Genomic DNA, 14,227 nt, shown 5'->3' with positions numbered 1-14,227 from the left:
GAAAATTGAAGGGTGGTGGGGGGCACACAATTTTTACTTTTTCATTTCTTCCCTAGAATGGAATGTGATGGAAACAGGATTGCATTTCAGTTCTAAATCAAAATTGTGAGAGGAGGAGGAACATTTTGATCGGTACACATTAAGGACACATTTTTATTACCATTAAGCACAATCCAAACTGGCATGTCACCTGACAAATAGAAACTACAGCTCATGCTTATGAAATCAAATAGATACTAAAAAAAAAAAAAAAAAATTTTTTTTTAAATGTTTTAGGACATATTGTTTAAGTAATTGTTTAATTCAAAATAATTTTAGTATTTAACTGCTTATATGATCCAAGAAAATTATCTTGTATAAATTTTTCTAAGTTGAAACAGTTATCTCCCTTACTGTGACCAAAATAAAAATATTTCACTTTAGAGTTATCTTTCCCTTTCAGTTTAAGCAACCCCATTATTTTAGAGATTGTTAGAATACATTTATCTAATTATCAACTGAAACAATTCAGATTGTGCTTAGGTAACAACTTTTTTTTTAAATTTATACGAGAAAACTGAATCCATAAAATAAAAATAAACTTTACAAAAAGAAGCTAGTAGCCACAATTATATAAGTGTGACAATAAACAAAACTGGCACAGGCCAGGATCAGAGTGTAGTATCTGTTCTGATGCTACACTCAAGTTAATCAATGGAGGAAAAAAGGCAATTTTATTTTTGCCTACTTCTAGAGTGCCCCTTTTGGGAAGCTGGTCCTCTTCCCCCATTAAAAATGACCTTGTGTCACATTTTGCTTCCAAGCAAATAAATACCTACATATTTTGGAATTGACATGAATTATACAGACTGCAGTTCTCAATTTGGATACTTAAAACTCTGCCATGGCTGATGGAGTGAGGTCAATCTTAAGTTTTAAATTCCATACAAAGTCCTGCATTTGATAAGATGTACTTGAAGATCAGAAGTTACATCATTGGCCAAAACGTGAGAATAATATAAAGTGTTCTCAATAATCCAAACACACAGAGTTGCTACATTTATACAGTAGAATGCTTCAGTATGGTTGATAGTTTATGTAAATTAGTTTGAATAGACACCCAAATTATCAGAGGCATATCAAAAATGAGTTAACATAAAATGTAAGATTTTTAAACAATATCGATTGTTAACATTTCTTTTTATCCAAGAAATCAGTTTTGTTTTACTGCAATAAACAAGGCAGATTGCCAGAGACATTAAAAGCTATAGTAAATTCAGAGTCAGATTTACAAGGACATCCAAAGTGGGGAGTTATGTAGCAAAATGTTTATTCACATTACATTTAAATTTCTGAATGTTGGTAGTCAAGAAAACAGAGCATGGAAGAAATTTCAAAAACAAGCAATTCAGTAAAAGAAGCTTATGAGTAAAGACCTTTACAATGAAGAGGTGGGATTTTGCTGATTGTCAAAGGTATTTACACTGAAGGTGGTATAAGTGTAGGAAATGCATAGAAGTACTTGTAAAATGAGCACAGAGATGCAACATGGCAGCGATAGGACAGGGGTTAGAGCTTGGTTGACAGGTATGACCTATTAAATTAAAAGCTTTTTTGTACTTGTGTCTAAGAAGGAGAGATTAGTAATCAATGCACCAGCCCAAATGTGGTAAGAATATACCATGCATGAGTAAATGGTGGATTTGTAGGATACTGGCAGGTGAGAGATTTTCTAGCACAGTAGAAAGAGCTTAACTTGATTGCAGCAGACTTGGCAGTATCTTCGATGTATTTGTTCCAATTTATGTTATCTGTGGATATTAGGTCAAGGAGTTTGAATGTTGGGCACTTAGGTAGGGTGCTATTTGTTAGCATTACAGTGGTAAGAAAGATTTCTAATAAAGGAAAAGTTGCTTTGTAACATTAAATGTAATCATTCACTTTTGACGACATTCCAGTACAGACTGGAAGTAATTTTTTAAGGATTGAACCATTGCCTTGGATATGCACATGTTTATCTTCCCACATGTTGAGAATAGAGCGTGGTGTGATCAATAAATATACTCATCTGAGATGCAAATGCATCAGGGAGGTACTTTATAAAAATCAGGAATAATAAAGTTTCAAGGATTAACACTGGGGGCACACTCGCAGTAATGTCATCGTAGAGTCATTGAGGACAACTTGGCTAAGAAGCATCTAATTATACTAAATATTCGTGCAATAATACTATGAATTTTCGTGAAAACACCTTTATGCCTTCATCTTGTCCAAAACTTCAGATATATCAAATATTACCACCTTCACTTCACCTTTTTTATACAGTGTCATGCATACAGAAATTATATCTGCAGTAGAACGGGATTGCCTAAATCCATAATGTTGGTCAGAAAGAAGTTTAGTCATTATGAGGTGATGTGCTATCAATGGATTGATTAATAATTCAATGGTTTTAATGATGAGCGGAAGGCAACTGATGGAGTGATCAATTTGCAGGTCAGTTTTTTATGTGAGGGGAGCCCCCCCATCCTCTATAATTCCTGGAATACTAATACCGTAAAGGCGATTTTCTATCTATTAGAGAAGCCATATTTGACAAGGCATTTGTTACAGAGTTTGGAAAGGACAAAGGTCAGTTTAGCAGAAGATTTTTTTTTTTATAGCAGGGATAAGATCAGATTCACATGTTTTGCACATGGCAAGATTATTTAAGGTATCTAGAAGATGAGAAGGGAAGACAATCAGATAAATGCAGCTCCTGTGCATAGTGAGAAATTTGGAAGGGAGTGGCTTGTGGAATCCAAGATGGAGTTTAAGGCAAACAGTCTTATTTGTTGGTATGTAAGTGAAGTCATGATGGTTGTAGAAGGTGGGAGGAATTATTAAACTTTCACCTGAGAAAAATCAAAACGCTAAAGGTAAAAATTCCCAAAGACATTTGAGAAAACTTCTTTTAGAAGAAAAAAAAAAAAAATTAAACATATTTTCAACATGGCATTTTTTTTTTTTTTTTTTTTTACATCCCAAGTGTGTGCTTTCGCCACTCCAGCATATCTACGCTTTTATCTTTCTCATAGTTTTATCCCATCCATGCATCATTTAGCCTATAAGCTGCACTAACGCAAAGTGTCAAAAAAAAAAAAAAAAAATTCTTTATAAAGATTTTGTTTAAGACAAGATGGCACACCTACTATCGACAACATTGCTCATGAATCCTTAAATTATTAATTGCCAATGATTGTTTGATAAGTAAATTTTAAACTATATTTTTAAATATGTTCTTGTATCTCTATGGGAGGCTAGTTTTATCACTGAATTGAGTTTTTTAAATTTACTTTATAAACTGATATAGTTAAGCTTCATGAAAATTAAGGTGCATATTTTGAAAATAAATTGGGTTGACACAAAAAAAAAAAAGGAGAGGGTATTTGATCTTTTAAACTTTAGTATGAAATTGCATTTTTCATAGTTTTTTTTTTTTTTTTTGCTTATAACTATTTCTTTTTATATTTAAAAAGGAACATTTTTTAAGGAACCATCTTGCTAGATACTTTGTTTTTAAAAATCTTATACAAAAAACAATTTTTAATAGAAAATAAAATTAATACTTAAATTTAAATGTACATTCATTTGATAAAAAAATACAAAAAAAAATTATTTCTCAGAATATCTTTGCTTATTTTTCATATTGGAATTTGAAAAATGCACAACTGATGATTAAATTAAATTTTTTGGTACTGGTCGCGATTAGAGTTCCCTGCCAAACACCCTAAAAAAACACTGACTTCTCTCTTAGTTGCCATAGTAACTAAACGATCATGAATTTTTATCGACTTTGTTTTACTGTTTATGAATATTGAAATAAAAGACATTACTACACATTTATTAATAATATCTCACTTTTAATCACTTTTATCGACTTTTTTTTTTTACTGTTTATGTGTCACTTTTATCGACTTTTTCTTTTCTTTTTTAAATAGCATTTTCTTTTTTAAATAGTATTTTCTTTTTAAATGACTACGTTTTAACCTTACAATTGAATAAAAAAACATTAAACTTTAATTAAGCTTAGAAAGCGCGGATCATAAGTGCACTAGCACCCATTTTTTTATTAATAGATGTTTAGTAATTATTTTTTTTTAAATATTCATAAACAGTAAAAACGTCGTCATTTAAAAGAAAGTGCTATTTAAAAAAGAAAAGAAAAAGTCGATAAAAGTGACACAAACAGTAAAACAGTAAAAAAAAAAAAGTCGATAAAAGTGATTAAAAGTGAGATATTATTAATAAATGTGTAGTAATGTCTTTTATTTCAATATTCATAAACAGTAAAACAAAGTCGATAAAAATTCATGATCGTTTAGTTACTATGGCAACTAAGGGAGAAGTCAGTGTTTTTTTAGGGTGTTCGGCAGGGAACTCTAATCGCGACCAGTACCAATTTTTTTTTCAAAAATGAAATATTTAAAATATTTTATGAGAAACTTATATTAGGTTTCATAATTTAACATTTTTTTTTAATGTAACCATAAATTGCATTCAAAACAAATGTATAAAAAGTATTGCTAATTTTGAATAGACAAGTTGAAACAAATCTTTCCTTCAGATTGGGATATCAAAAAGAAGGTTGAAATGCAATTCTTGTTTCAAATTTTAAAAAATACTTTATTGCACGCAAACATTTTGTTTACAATGCTTATATGTTTATTATAATGAATGATAAAACATTTGCAGTAGATTAAACCATTCCATGGATTGGCAAGATGAACGATTGCCATTTCTTATGTTGAAATGCTGCTTCATGCCATTGCCTACTTTTTAACATTCTCATTGAATTTAACTTATTGAACAAAACAATTAATTAAAAAAGATTATATATATATATATATATATATATATATATATATATATATATATATATAAACTATGATAAGAACTCGACATATAATACTAAAGAGCTTAGAACATTTTTTTATGTATGAAATTATAGAATACCATCATAAACTTTTTAGAAAAGTTTAAAAACTTTATGCTTAAAAAAAAAGTTTGCTAAATTTATTAAAAAATTAATATAAAAGTTCTTACCTCCATATGATCTGGGCGATACTTGCTGTAATAGAACAAAGAAAATCATTAGAAATATTTCTTTGAACACAAAAATCCTATAACCTGACAATTATTCAATATAGAAAATAAATTCATCGAATTTTGAGTGTAAAACTGATTTTAAAAAATACAAACCGACTTATAAGAAATAAAAATATTTGTATATAAAAAATATTTTTTTTTAATTAAAAAAAAAAAAATGAATATGTAAAAAATAATTTCAGTTTGTGTTGACAAAATCTCAAGTCAAAAGAATATGTAATAAGAAATCAGATTCTCAAATTTAGATTCAAATATTGTTTGATAATAAATGGCAATGCAGCAAAAGAATGGTAAATCACATGTAGCAACCCGATTTTGAATATTGAAGACAAAAAAAATGTTGAAAAGGAAAAACAAAAAAAGGCCTCATATTTCAAATATAACTAAATTTATATTCCACCAATAAATAAAAAAAAATTTACTTGAAACATTGATGTTTGTTTTCTTTTGCATTGATCGCAAGCAGTTTTTCTTTAATCACATAAAAAACACTTTACTAAGAGCTTTAATTCAAAATTATGTCCAAAGAATCTGCTTTCTAAAAATTACTCATCAACACAGATGATGATAACAAATGATAACATTCCAAAGTAGACAATCATTATTTTCAGGATTCAAAAGTTATCACGTTTAGAAAAAAAATCAAGTTCTTTTGTAAATTCATTAAAATCAACTTACTTCAGTAGCACCCTGAGCATAAAGATCTGCTAATAACTGCGTTGTCATGTGAACCTGTAAAATTTCAATGAAATAAAATGTTCATTAAAAGAATAACAGAATGTATTAAATCGTAAAAGATCTGGTTTTGTTTCTGATTTTCGCAAATTATATAAAAATTTTAATTATAAACCATTCTCAAAATTCAGAATATGATATGACATTTTTTTATTTTTTGTTAATTCACCATAAACAAGGCACAATGCCACTTAGACGTAAGAGGCTATTATTTGCAGATATACTATCAAGGGAGTTGGGCAGCAAGATTTCTGTTCATGTTACACTTGAACTTTGAACAGTACAATCAGGAAAGTAGAGGCTCAGGAAGAAATTTCAAAATCTAGCAGTTTGAGGGAATAAGCTATCTAATTAGTAAATGCATTAAATTAAAACCAATGGAAGGAGGGGAGATAAATTTTAAAATAATTTTTTTTATAGAAAAAATAACAGAACTATTTCTAAATTCTATATAAAAAGATAAAATGTTTTAATTTTATAATTTGAAATTGATAAAATATAAATATCTTTCTAAAAGACTGCTTTCCTTTGACATTAAAAAGAAAAGGGTTTTCATATTTACATGTAATAATAACAAATGTCATATAGCTTATATAAAATAAATAATATTAAAGAAATAATGCAAGCTATTAATCAACATTTTATTTAAAAATCTAGTTGCATGTGCAATATAAATAATATACATGCCTGTTTTCTGATAGCTGGACCAATATTCAATTTTCTATCTTTGAAAATTAAATTTTCAGCCTGGAATAAGAATAGAATAAATTTTAACATAATACAAACAATGAAAAGTTTTATGCAATTGTTAATAAGGTAGTTTTAAAATATTTGTATAAATTGTGGTAATTTTTTAGTAAATTTTATTAAGAATTCTTGACAAAAATTGAACACAAAAAAATTGTTAAGAAAAAGAAACTGAATTCATTTTGTTGTACAGACTGCTATGTTTACATTTTTATGTGAAAAGTATTTTCAAAATCAATAAAATTGAGATAACACAAAAATAACTTGGTATAGTAGTGATAAATAGTAAAAAAACATTTTAAATAATTTTCAAAAATGTTTAATTGATGAGATATCCATCTTGGTTAAAAAATAAAACTAAGTCGATCATCAAATTAACTGACAACACGTTAAATTTTCAAATTGATTTTCCCAAAAATTCCAATCAGTTTTCATGAAGAAAGCAAAAACTAAGAGAAAGTCACTAATGTACAAGTTAGGGAGAAGAAAACAGGAAGTCATTCTTTTTACTCAAACAAAATTCATCTAAATCCTATTCATAAACTAAAATATAATCTAACAAATAGATTTCACTGCAAATTTACTATTTTTAGAGAAAATTGTCATAAGAGATAAGAGGAAAACAAAAGAGAAAGAATGAAAATAGAGAGAAAGAGAGAGAAAGAGAGAGAGAGAGAGAAAGAGAGAGAGAGAGAGAGTTAACATCCATGGGAAGCCTTACCAAATTAAGTGAAAATTCGCCTTTACTGTAGTAAAAAAAACACACACACACACATCCCTGATGAAGCAAAAACTAAAATATTTTCCCCCATGAAAATGAATATCTGCTAATACTTACTTCTTTCTTTAATATTCTCTCAGCATCTTCTTGATTTTCAAACGTAACAAACCCATACCTGCAAAAGTTATGAAAGTCAACGTTTCAAAAGCAATCTCAATTTAAAAAAATAAATATTTTTTAAAATGTAATGAATATAAATACATCCGGGTTGTTTCTTCTTACAAGAATATGATTGGCTGGTGGACGCCATAAATACCAACTCGTAGAGCTACCTAAGAGAAATGTCAAAAGCTACACTGAAAGCCTCACTAAGTATACACCAGTTCCAGCCACAAACAATCAATCAATAAGGTGACTTAACAAGATTACTTGAATATTGTAACCAAAGCCACTCAGCAACTTTAAATGAATACATTCCTTTTGTGGCACATATCATAAAACAGAATATATAATCTAACAAATAACATTATCTGGTGAGATTTTAAAAGTTGGACCTAAATAGCATTTAAGATGACTTTGATTCTAACTTTGATTCTAATTTTTAGTTGTTAACCACTTGTCTCTTCCGTCAGAATAAAAAAAATCTCCAATCTAATAGGTCGCACACTATCAACCAAGCTATAATTCCTACCGATTGCTGCGTCCCTGGGCTTGTTTCACAAGTACTTTAATGGAATACCACTGATGCCCTTTTAACATAAATACCTCTGACAATCAGCAAAATCTTAACTCTCCATTGTCTTCAGATGCCAGAAAGTTTCTTCCTTCAAACTGCTAACTTTGAAATTTCCTTCCTGTTTCTATACTAACATGCAAAAATTCAAATATAATGTAAACAAATATTTCTTTACACAACTCTCCACTTAGAATGCCTCTATACATATAGTTCCAAATTTATAGAAATCTGTTACGTTTCAACGGCAATGTGCTTTGTAATATTTTAATGATTTTTTTTTTTAATCATACAACTTGATTTAAAAAAAAAAAAAAAAAAAAAAAATTACCCTTTGGAAACTCCACCTCTATCTGCTATGATTTTTGTATCTTTCACCGCTCCATATGAAGTAAAAAAGGTTTTCAATTCGGCTTCTGTGGTCTAAAAAAAAAAAAATTATAAAAAATGAAAACAAAAAAGAATTCTTTATCTGTATAGTCATTCGCATGTTCTTGTTCGTGTCATAGTCATTCGCATGTTCTTGTTCGTGTCATAGTCATTCGCATGTTATTGTTCGTGTCATAGTCATTCGCATGTTATTGTTCGTGTCATAGTCATTCGCATGTTATTGTTCGTGTCATAGTCATTCGCATGTTATTGTTCGTGTCATAGTCATTCGCATGTTATTGTTCGTGTCATAGTCATTCGCATGTTATTGTTCGTGTCATAGTCATTCGCATGTTATTGTTCGTGTCATAGTCATTCGCATGTTATTGTTCGTGTCATAGTCATTCGCATGTTATTGTTCGTGTCATAGTCATTCGCATGTTATTGTTCGTGTCATAGTCATTCGCATGTTATTGTTCGTGTCATAGTCATTCGCATGTTATTGTTCGTGTCATAGTCATTCGCATGTTATTGTTCGTGTCATAGTCATTCGCATGTTATTGTTCGTGTCATAGTCATTCGCATGTTATTGTTCGTGTCATAGTCATTCGCATGTTATTGTTCGTGTCATAGTCATTCGCATGTTATTGTTCGTGTCATAGTCATTCGCATGTTATTGTTCGTGTCATAGTCATTCGCATGTTATTGTTCGTGTCATAGTCATTCGCATGTTATTGTTCGTGTCATAGTCATTCGCATGTTATTGTTCGTGTCATAGTCATTCGCATGTTATTGTTCGTGTCATAGTCATTCGCATGTTATTGTTCGTGTCATAGTCATTCGCATGTTATTGTTCGTGTCATAGTCATTCGCATGTTATTGTTCGTGTCATAGTCATTCGCATGTTATTGTTCGTGTCATAGTCATTCGCATGTTATTGTTCGTGGCATAGTTATTCACGTTTTGGTTATTGTATTATCTATGGCCTTTATGATAGTCGGTAAAAAAAATCAACACATGCTAAATTAAAAAATGACGTCTAAACATGTAGGTCAAGTATACAAGTGTATATATGCAATACGTAAACTAATAATTAAGAAAGAATGACCTTAAAATTAGAAATAATTAGAATATAAACACAGAAACATGCAAGTATGATTTCAAAAATCATACAAGACATTAGGTTTATAAACCCATAACATTCATCCACGACTGAAACTTCTTAAAAAATCGGAAAACTCCCAAGCAAAAAACAGCCAACGAACGTAAAACTTAAAAAATAAAAATAAATAAATAAAAATAAAATCGGACCCCCCCCCCCCAAAGGACACCGTTGCCTGGGTATTTGGAGGTGTGTGTGTGGAGGGGGGGGGCCAAAGAATAAGTGAATTAATAACCCTGTTTCAACTTTTTAAAAATCGGAAAAAACAAAACAAATAAAACAGCGAATGGACGTAAAACTTGTTTAAAACAATCGGATAAACAACCCCCCCCCCAAAAAAAAAAAATGAAAAGTGGAAAAAAAAAAAAAAAGTGAAAAAAAAAAAAAAAAAAAAAAAAAAAAAGTAAAAAAAAAAAAAAAAAAAAAAACTGGTATAAATAACCTCGTTTCAATATTAAATGTTTAAAAATCAAAAAAAAAAAAGTATATCTGATAACTGGGATTGAACATGAAATCTTTAGATAACGACGCTGTCACTTCACCCATCGCGCTATAGACGTGTGGATGAAAGGTCGGTTTTTATAACATTTAAAACAAATTCAATGTACAACGTCTTTTGCGCGTATTGACGCATGCGTAAAGCCATCTTGTTATGTAGATAACATTTTTTTTCACCCCTCTATGTAAAAAAGAGAGCCGTTAAGGATGAAGGAATGAATGTTTTTGACCAATTTTTCGATATTTGTTGTTCAAGATGCCAAGCTTCAAAATGATAAGAAACTCGTGCAAATCCGTCGCCTCTGTCGAAAGTTTTTGCGAAACACACACACATTTTCGCTTTTATATATATAGATGATATAATCAACCAAGAAACTAATTGACAACAGAAAAAGTCACTTTCACTTATCTACGAAAATCTTGTGATAAAGGAACGTAACTCTTGTATCGACAATACCGAAATTAATAATACAATGCAATTTCAGAAGAATATTTATTTTGATGTTATTTTTAATACATAAAAAATATTTTAAGAGTATTTTAATTTAAAAAAAAATTAAAAAGTATTTATTTAAATTTTCTTTTGAATTTTCTGACAAATTTTTACTGGACATCAAGAAAACGATTTTCCAGATCTTTACAAAACGTTTTCCATATTTTCAAGATAATAGAACTAAGGTCTTTTCAAGACAAAATTCAAAACTTTCTGAAGCCTGTAAGATAAACTGTTATATTTAAAAATATTTATCTGGTTATGAGTGCAACTACACACGATGCATCAAGAGACGGAAATCACGGAAAGTTAATGGGCAAAATATTGTGAAACAACATGAGAATGATACAACACAACTGTTAAATTAAGTTATTAAAATAGAAAACAGCTAAAAATGAAAAACAAATTTCTTTGACATAATTTCATTGACATTAAATAATGATTTATTTTCAAAATGAATTCCTTTTAGACGGAAAAACAAAACCAAAAAAACTATTCCCTTTCTTGCGCAATATGTGAAATTTGCATTTAATGTAATACATTTGCATCTGAATACATGTGAAATTGATAATGAACTTTACATTTGCTGATTTAAATGAAGGAAATGAATACAATGTGACATCATTTACTAAAAATCAGCATTGTAGAAGAAATCTGCCTTTTTCAATATTCTAAAGTTTAACAAAAATGCTTACATCGATACGTGAACAACAAATAATGTGAATGTGAAAATGAAAACGAGCTGATACACTTACTGTTGTCGTAATTCCACCAACAAATATTCTGTTTGGTATCACAGTGCCATATTTTGGTGCCTGCGTACTGATAGGTGTACCGACTGGGGTAGGACATGGTGAAACATCAGCTGATGACGACTGAAATAAAGAAAACGTTAAGCTATCAATTTTTAAAAAAAACAAAACATTCAAATATACAAGATTTTTTTTTTTTTTTTTTTTTTTAGAATAAAAATGTAATAAATATTTTTTAAAAAGTTACCAATGTTCATGGTTGCTTATACAACTCAACCTGTTTTTCACTATTGATAAATTGAATTTTGTTAAACTGACTAGAATTTATTCCATCAGTATTTTGTTTAAGTTTTGTCTGGTTTTACTGAGAATTCTTTTTTCACAAAACCGAAACTTTTTTACAAAAACAATAAATAAAAATAAAGATAAATCAAAAAGTAATTTTAGTTTTATTGAAAACTAGATCAACCATGATGTGGACAATATATATATATATATATATATATATATGGTACTTGAACAGCTAATCAAGACATTAAAAAATGAAAATATAAAAAAAAAAATTTTATATTGTACGTATCCGTTCTGAACTGAAGATCTCTGAAAAAAAAAAAATTAAAATAATTTCACTTAATTTGATCGAGTAGTTTTTTTTTTGTTTTTGTTTTTTTTTACAGCGGAAAAACATGTTTTTATGACAGCACGTTGAAGGCAGGCATATTGGAATTTTTCTTAATTTTTGTTTAAAGTTTACAAATGCCACGGGGAAATAACTCGAGTTAAAGCACCGACACTTCCTCCCCATCTTTAATACTAGCTTTTCTTCCTAAAAATTGAACCTTTTGCTCCATATCATAATAAATTGTTTTTTCGCTGTAAAACAAAAACTACTTGATGAAATTAAATGAAATTCTTTTTCGGAGAACTCCGTTACATAATGGATACGTACAATTAAAGCTTTTTTTTTTTTTTTTTTCAATATTTTCATTTTTTAATGTCTTGATTAAACTGTACAAGTACCATATTAGTGGTAGTTTGATTTCATTTCCTAGAAGTACATCCACTGAAACAACATGTGTCAACAAAAAAAAGTGCTTAATGAGATAACAGAGCATATTAGCAAGTGGCTATATATGATCACACATGTTCCTGTAATTTCCTGTTTCAGAGAAATCACGTTATCAGGCCAAGGATATCGCTTCCAACACGATATCCTTGACCTGATGAAGTGAAAAAATGCAAATGATTTGGGTGCCATCAGCTAGAATCCAAACCAAAACATAGCGCTCCAACCTTAGTTGTTACCATTTAACCTATCTATTGACAGATGGATAAGAAATAATTAAAAATGAATCAACTTTAATGTTTGAATATATTTGTGCATGCGTACAAATAACACATTTACTCAACTTACGCCTGCCAAGTTCCAATATTTTTCTATTTTTACCTTCCATATCAGCTATTTTTACTGTCTAAAATCTCATAAAAGAACAGTCCACAAAAAATGCAATCATCTAATCTGCACTTGCGCCGCTCTAAAATCTTGCAGCTCAGAGAAGATACACTTTGAAAAAAATAGAAACAGACACAGAGAGTTGGATTTTTTTTTTTTTTTTTTTTTTTTTTTTTTAATTACATTTTCACCCCAAACAAGGCACATTGCCACTTTGGTGTAGGGGCTACTATCAAGGACATAGGCATCATTCACTATTAGTTTTGATATGGTATGCAGATACGAACGTGGCTAAGGCAAAATCTTGTTTTATTTAGCTTTTACAGTATCAATCCTGTTGGTATATATCATCCATCCAAACAATGCTTTTTGTTAACTTTGCTCTTTACTGACACATGTTGGATTGGATATAATGATGGTAGATTCATACTGCTCAGAGGTCATGGTTTATTTTCATTTCTGTAGATCTTTCCTCTAGTTGCTGTTGGTATTCTTCCATTCCATGTTCTAATTCGTTGTAATAAATCATCTGAATAGTAGTTCAGCAGGTGAAAGTAACTTGCTGTCATATGGGGGTTGGTCTGATCTGTTATAGTCTTATCTGAATGTCACATTTTGAATCATTTCTTCATTATCGATTTGGTATGTCTTACAATAAAGTTGTTGCTTCTAGCATCATATAGTGAACTGCTGACATTCATAATACTCCATGATGCATTAAACTTTTGGAAAGCTTGTCCTGCATATTGGAGTCTATATTAAATCATCATCTCATCTGGCTACCCAAACAGCAATAAGTAGGTTTTTAATTTACCAATTATTGCTTTGCTGGTTACCAGCATGAGAAATTTTGTCAATCATCAGGTATTTTGAGCATGTGTCAGCAGTTCGAATTATAGTGCTATCTACTCATCTTAAATAGGTCAAATGCAATACATTTCCATAGTTATGAGGCAATGTTGGGATTCAAGTGATTCGCGTTTTTATGAAACCCTTTTTTATTTTATTATTCTTATCTTGATATGATAAATCTATTAGACCTGAAATTATTAACACCATCAATTCAACTAAATTATCTTTTTCAGGTAGCAAAGGCTTTATTGAACAAAATTCATAGCTACTAAAGAAAGAGAGAAAGAACTCAGTCTTTTAAAGAAGAAGGAACACGTGCAAAATCACGTGGCAAGAAACTGAATTTGCATTTTTTTTTTTCAGTAAGGACAAAACAATTTAAATAAAAATATTTTAAACAGTAACAAACTAATTTCAATGAAAATATTTTAAACAGTAACAAACTAATTTAAATGAAACTATAACACAAAGTTAACCTTTAAATCTAAGTACATTAATGAATGTAACAAAATTTAAAAAAAAAAAGAAACATCAATAAAAGATGCTGTTAATTTAATCATTTAAATTTTTATTTTTTAAAAAATA

The 14,227-nt window shown here is 29.4% G+C and overlaps 1 protein-coding gene across 3 annotated transcripts in view; it reads right to left on the bottom strand.

Annotated features, from left to right (window-relative positions):
- Window positions 1-14,227, bottom strand: part of LOC145291382 (uncharacterized) — a 121,238-nt gene that overhangs the window by 40,714 nt on the left and 66,297 nt on the right. For all 3 annotated transcript variants that reach the window (XM_080137172.1, XM_080137173.1, XM_080137174.1), the window contains 6 exons: window positions 11,341-11,460; window positions 8,395-8,486; window positions 7,448-7,505; window positions 6,550-6,609; window positions 5,806-5,859; window positions 5,065-5,089 (listed from right to left, as the gene is read on the bottom strand). In XM_080137172.1, coding sequence (XP_079993298.1) covers window positions 5,065-5,089; window positions 5,806-5,859; window positions 6,550-6,609; window positions 7,448-7,505; window positions 8,395-8,486; window positions 11,341-11,460 — 409 coding nt within the window. The remainder of the gene's footprint in view (window positions 1-5,064; window positions 5,090-5,805; window positions 5,860-6,549; window positions 6,610-7,447; window positions 7,506-8,394; window positions 8,487-11,340; window positions 11,461-14,227) is intronic.

This window comes from Euprymna scolopes, chromosome 12 (genome assembly GCF_053919585.1).
Source record: "Euprymna scolopes isolate OS-2025 chromosome 12, ASM5391958v1, whole genome shotgun sequence".
NCBI classification, from domain to species: Eukaryota; Metazoa; Mollusca; class Cephalopoda; order Sepiida; family Sepiolidae; genus Euprymna; species Euprymna scolopes.
Note: the sequence above shows the minus strand (reverse complement) of the source record. Positions and strands in the feature narration are given on the sequence as shown.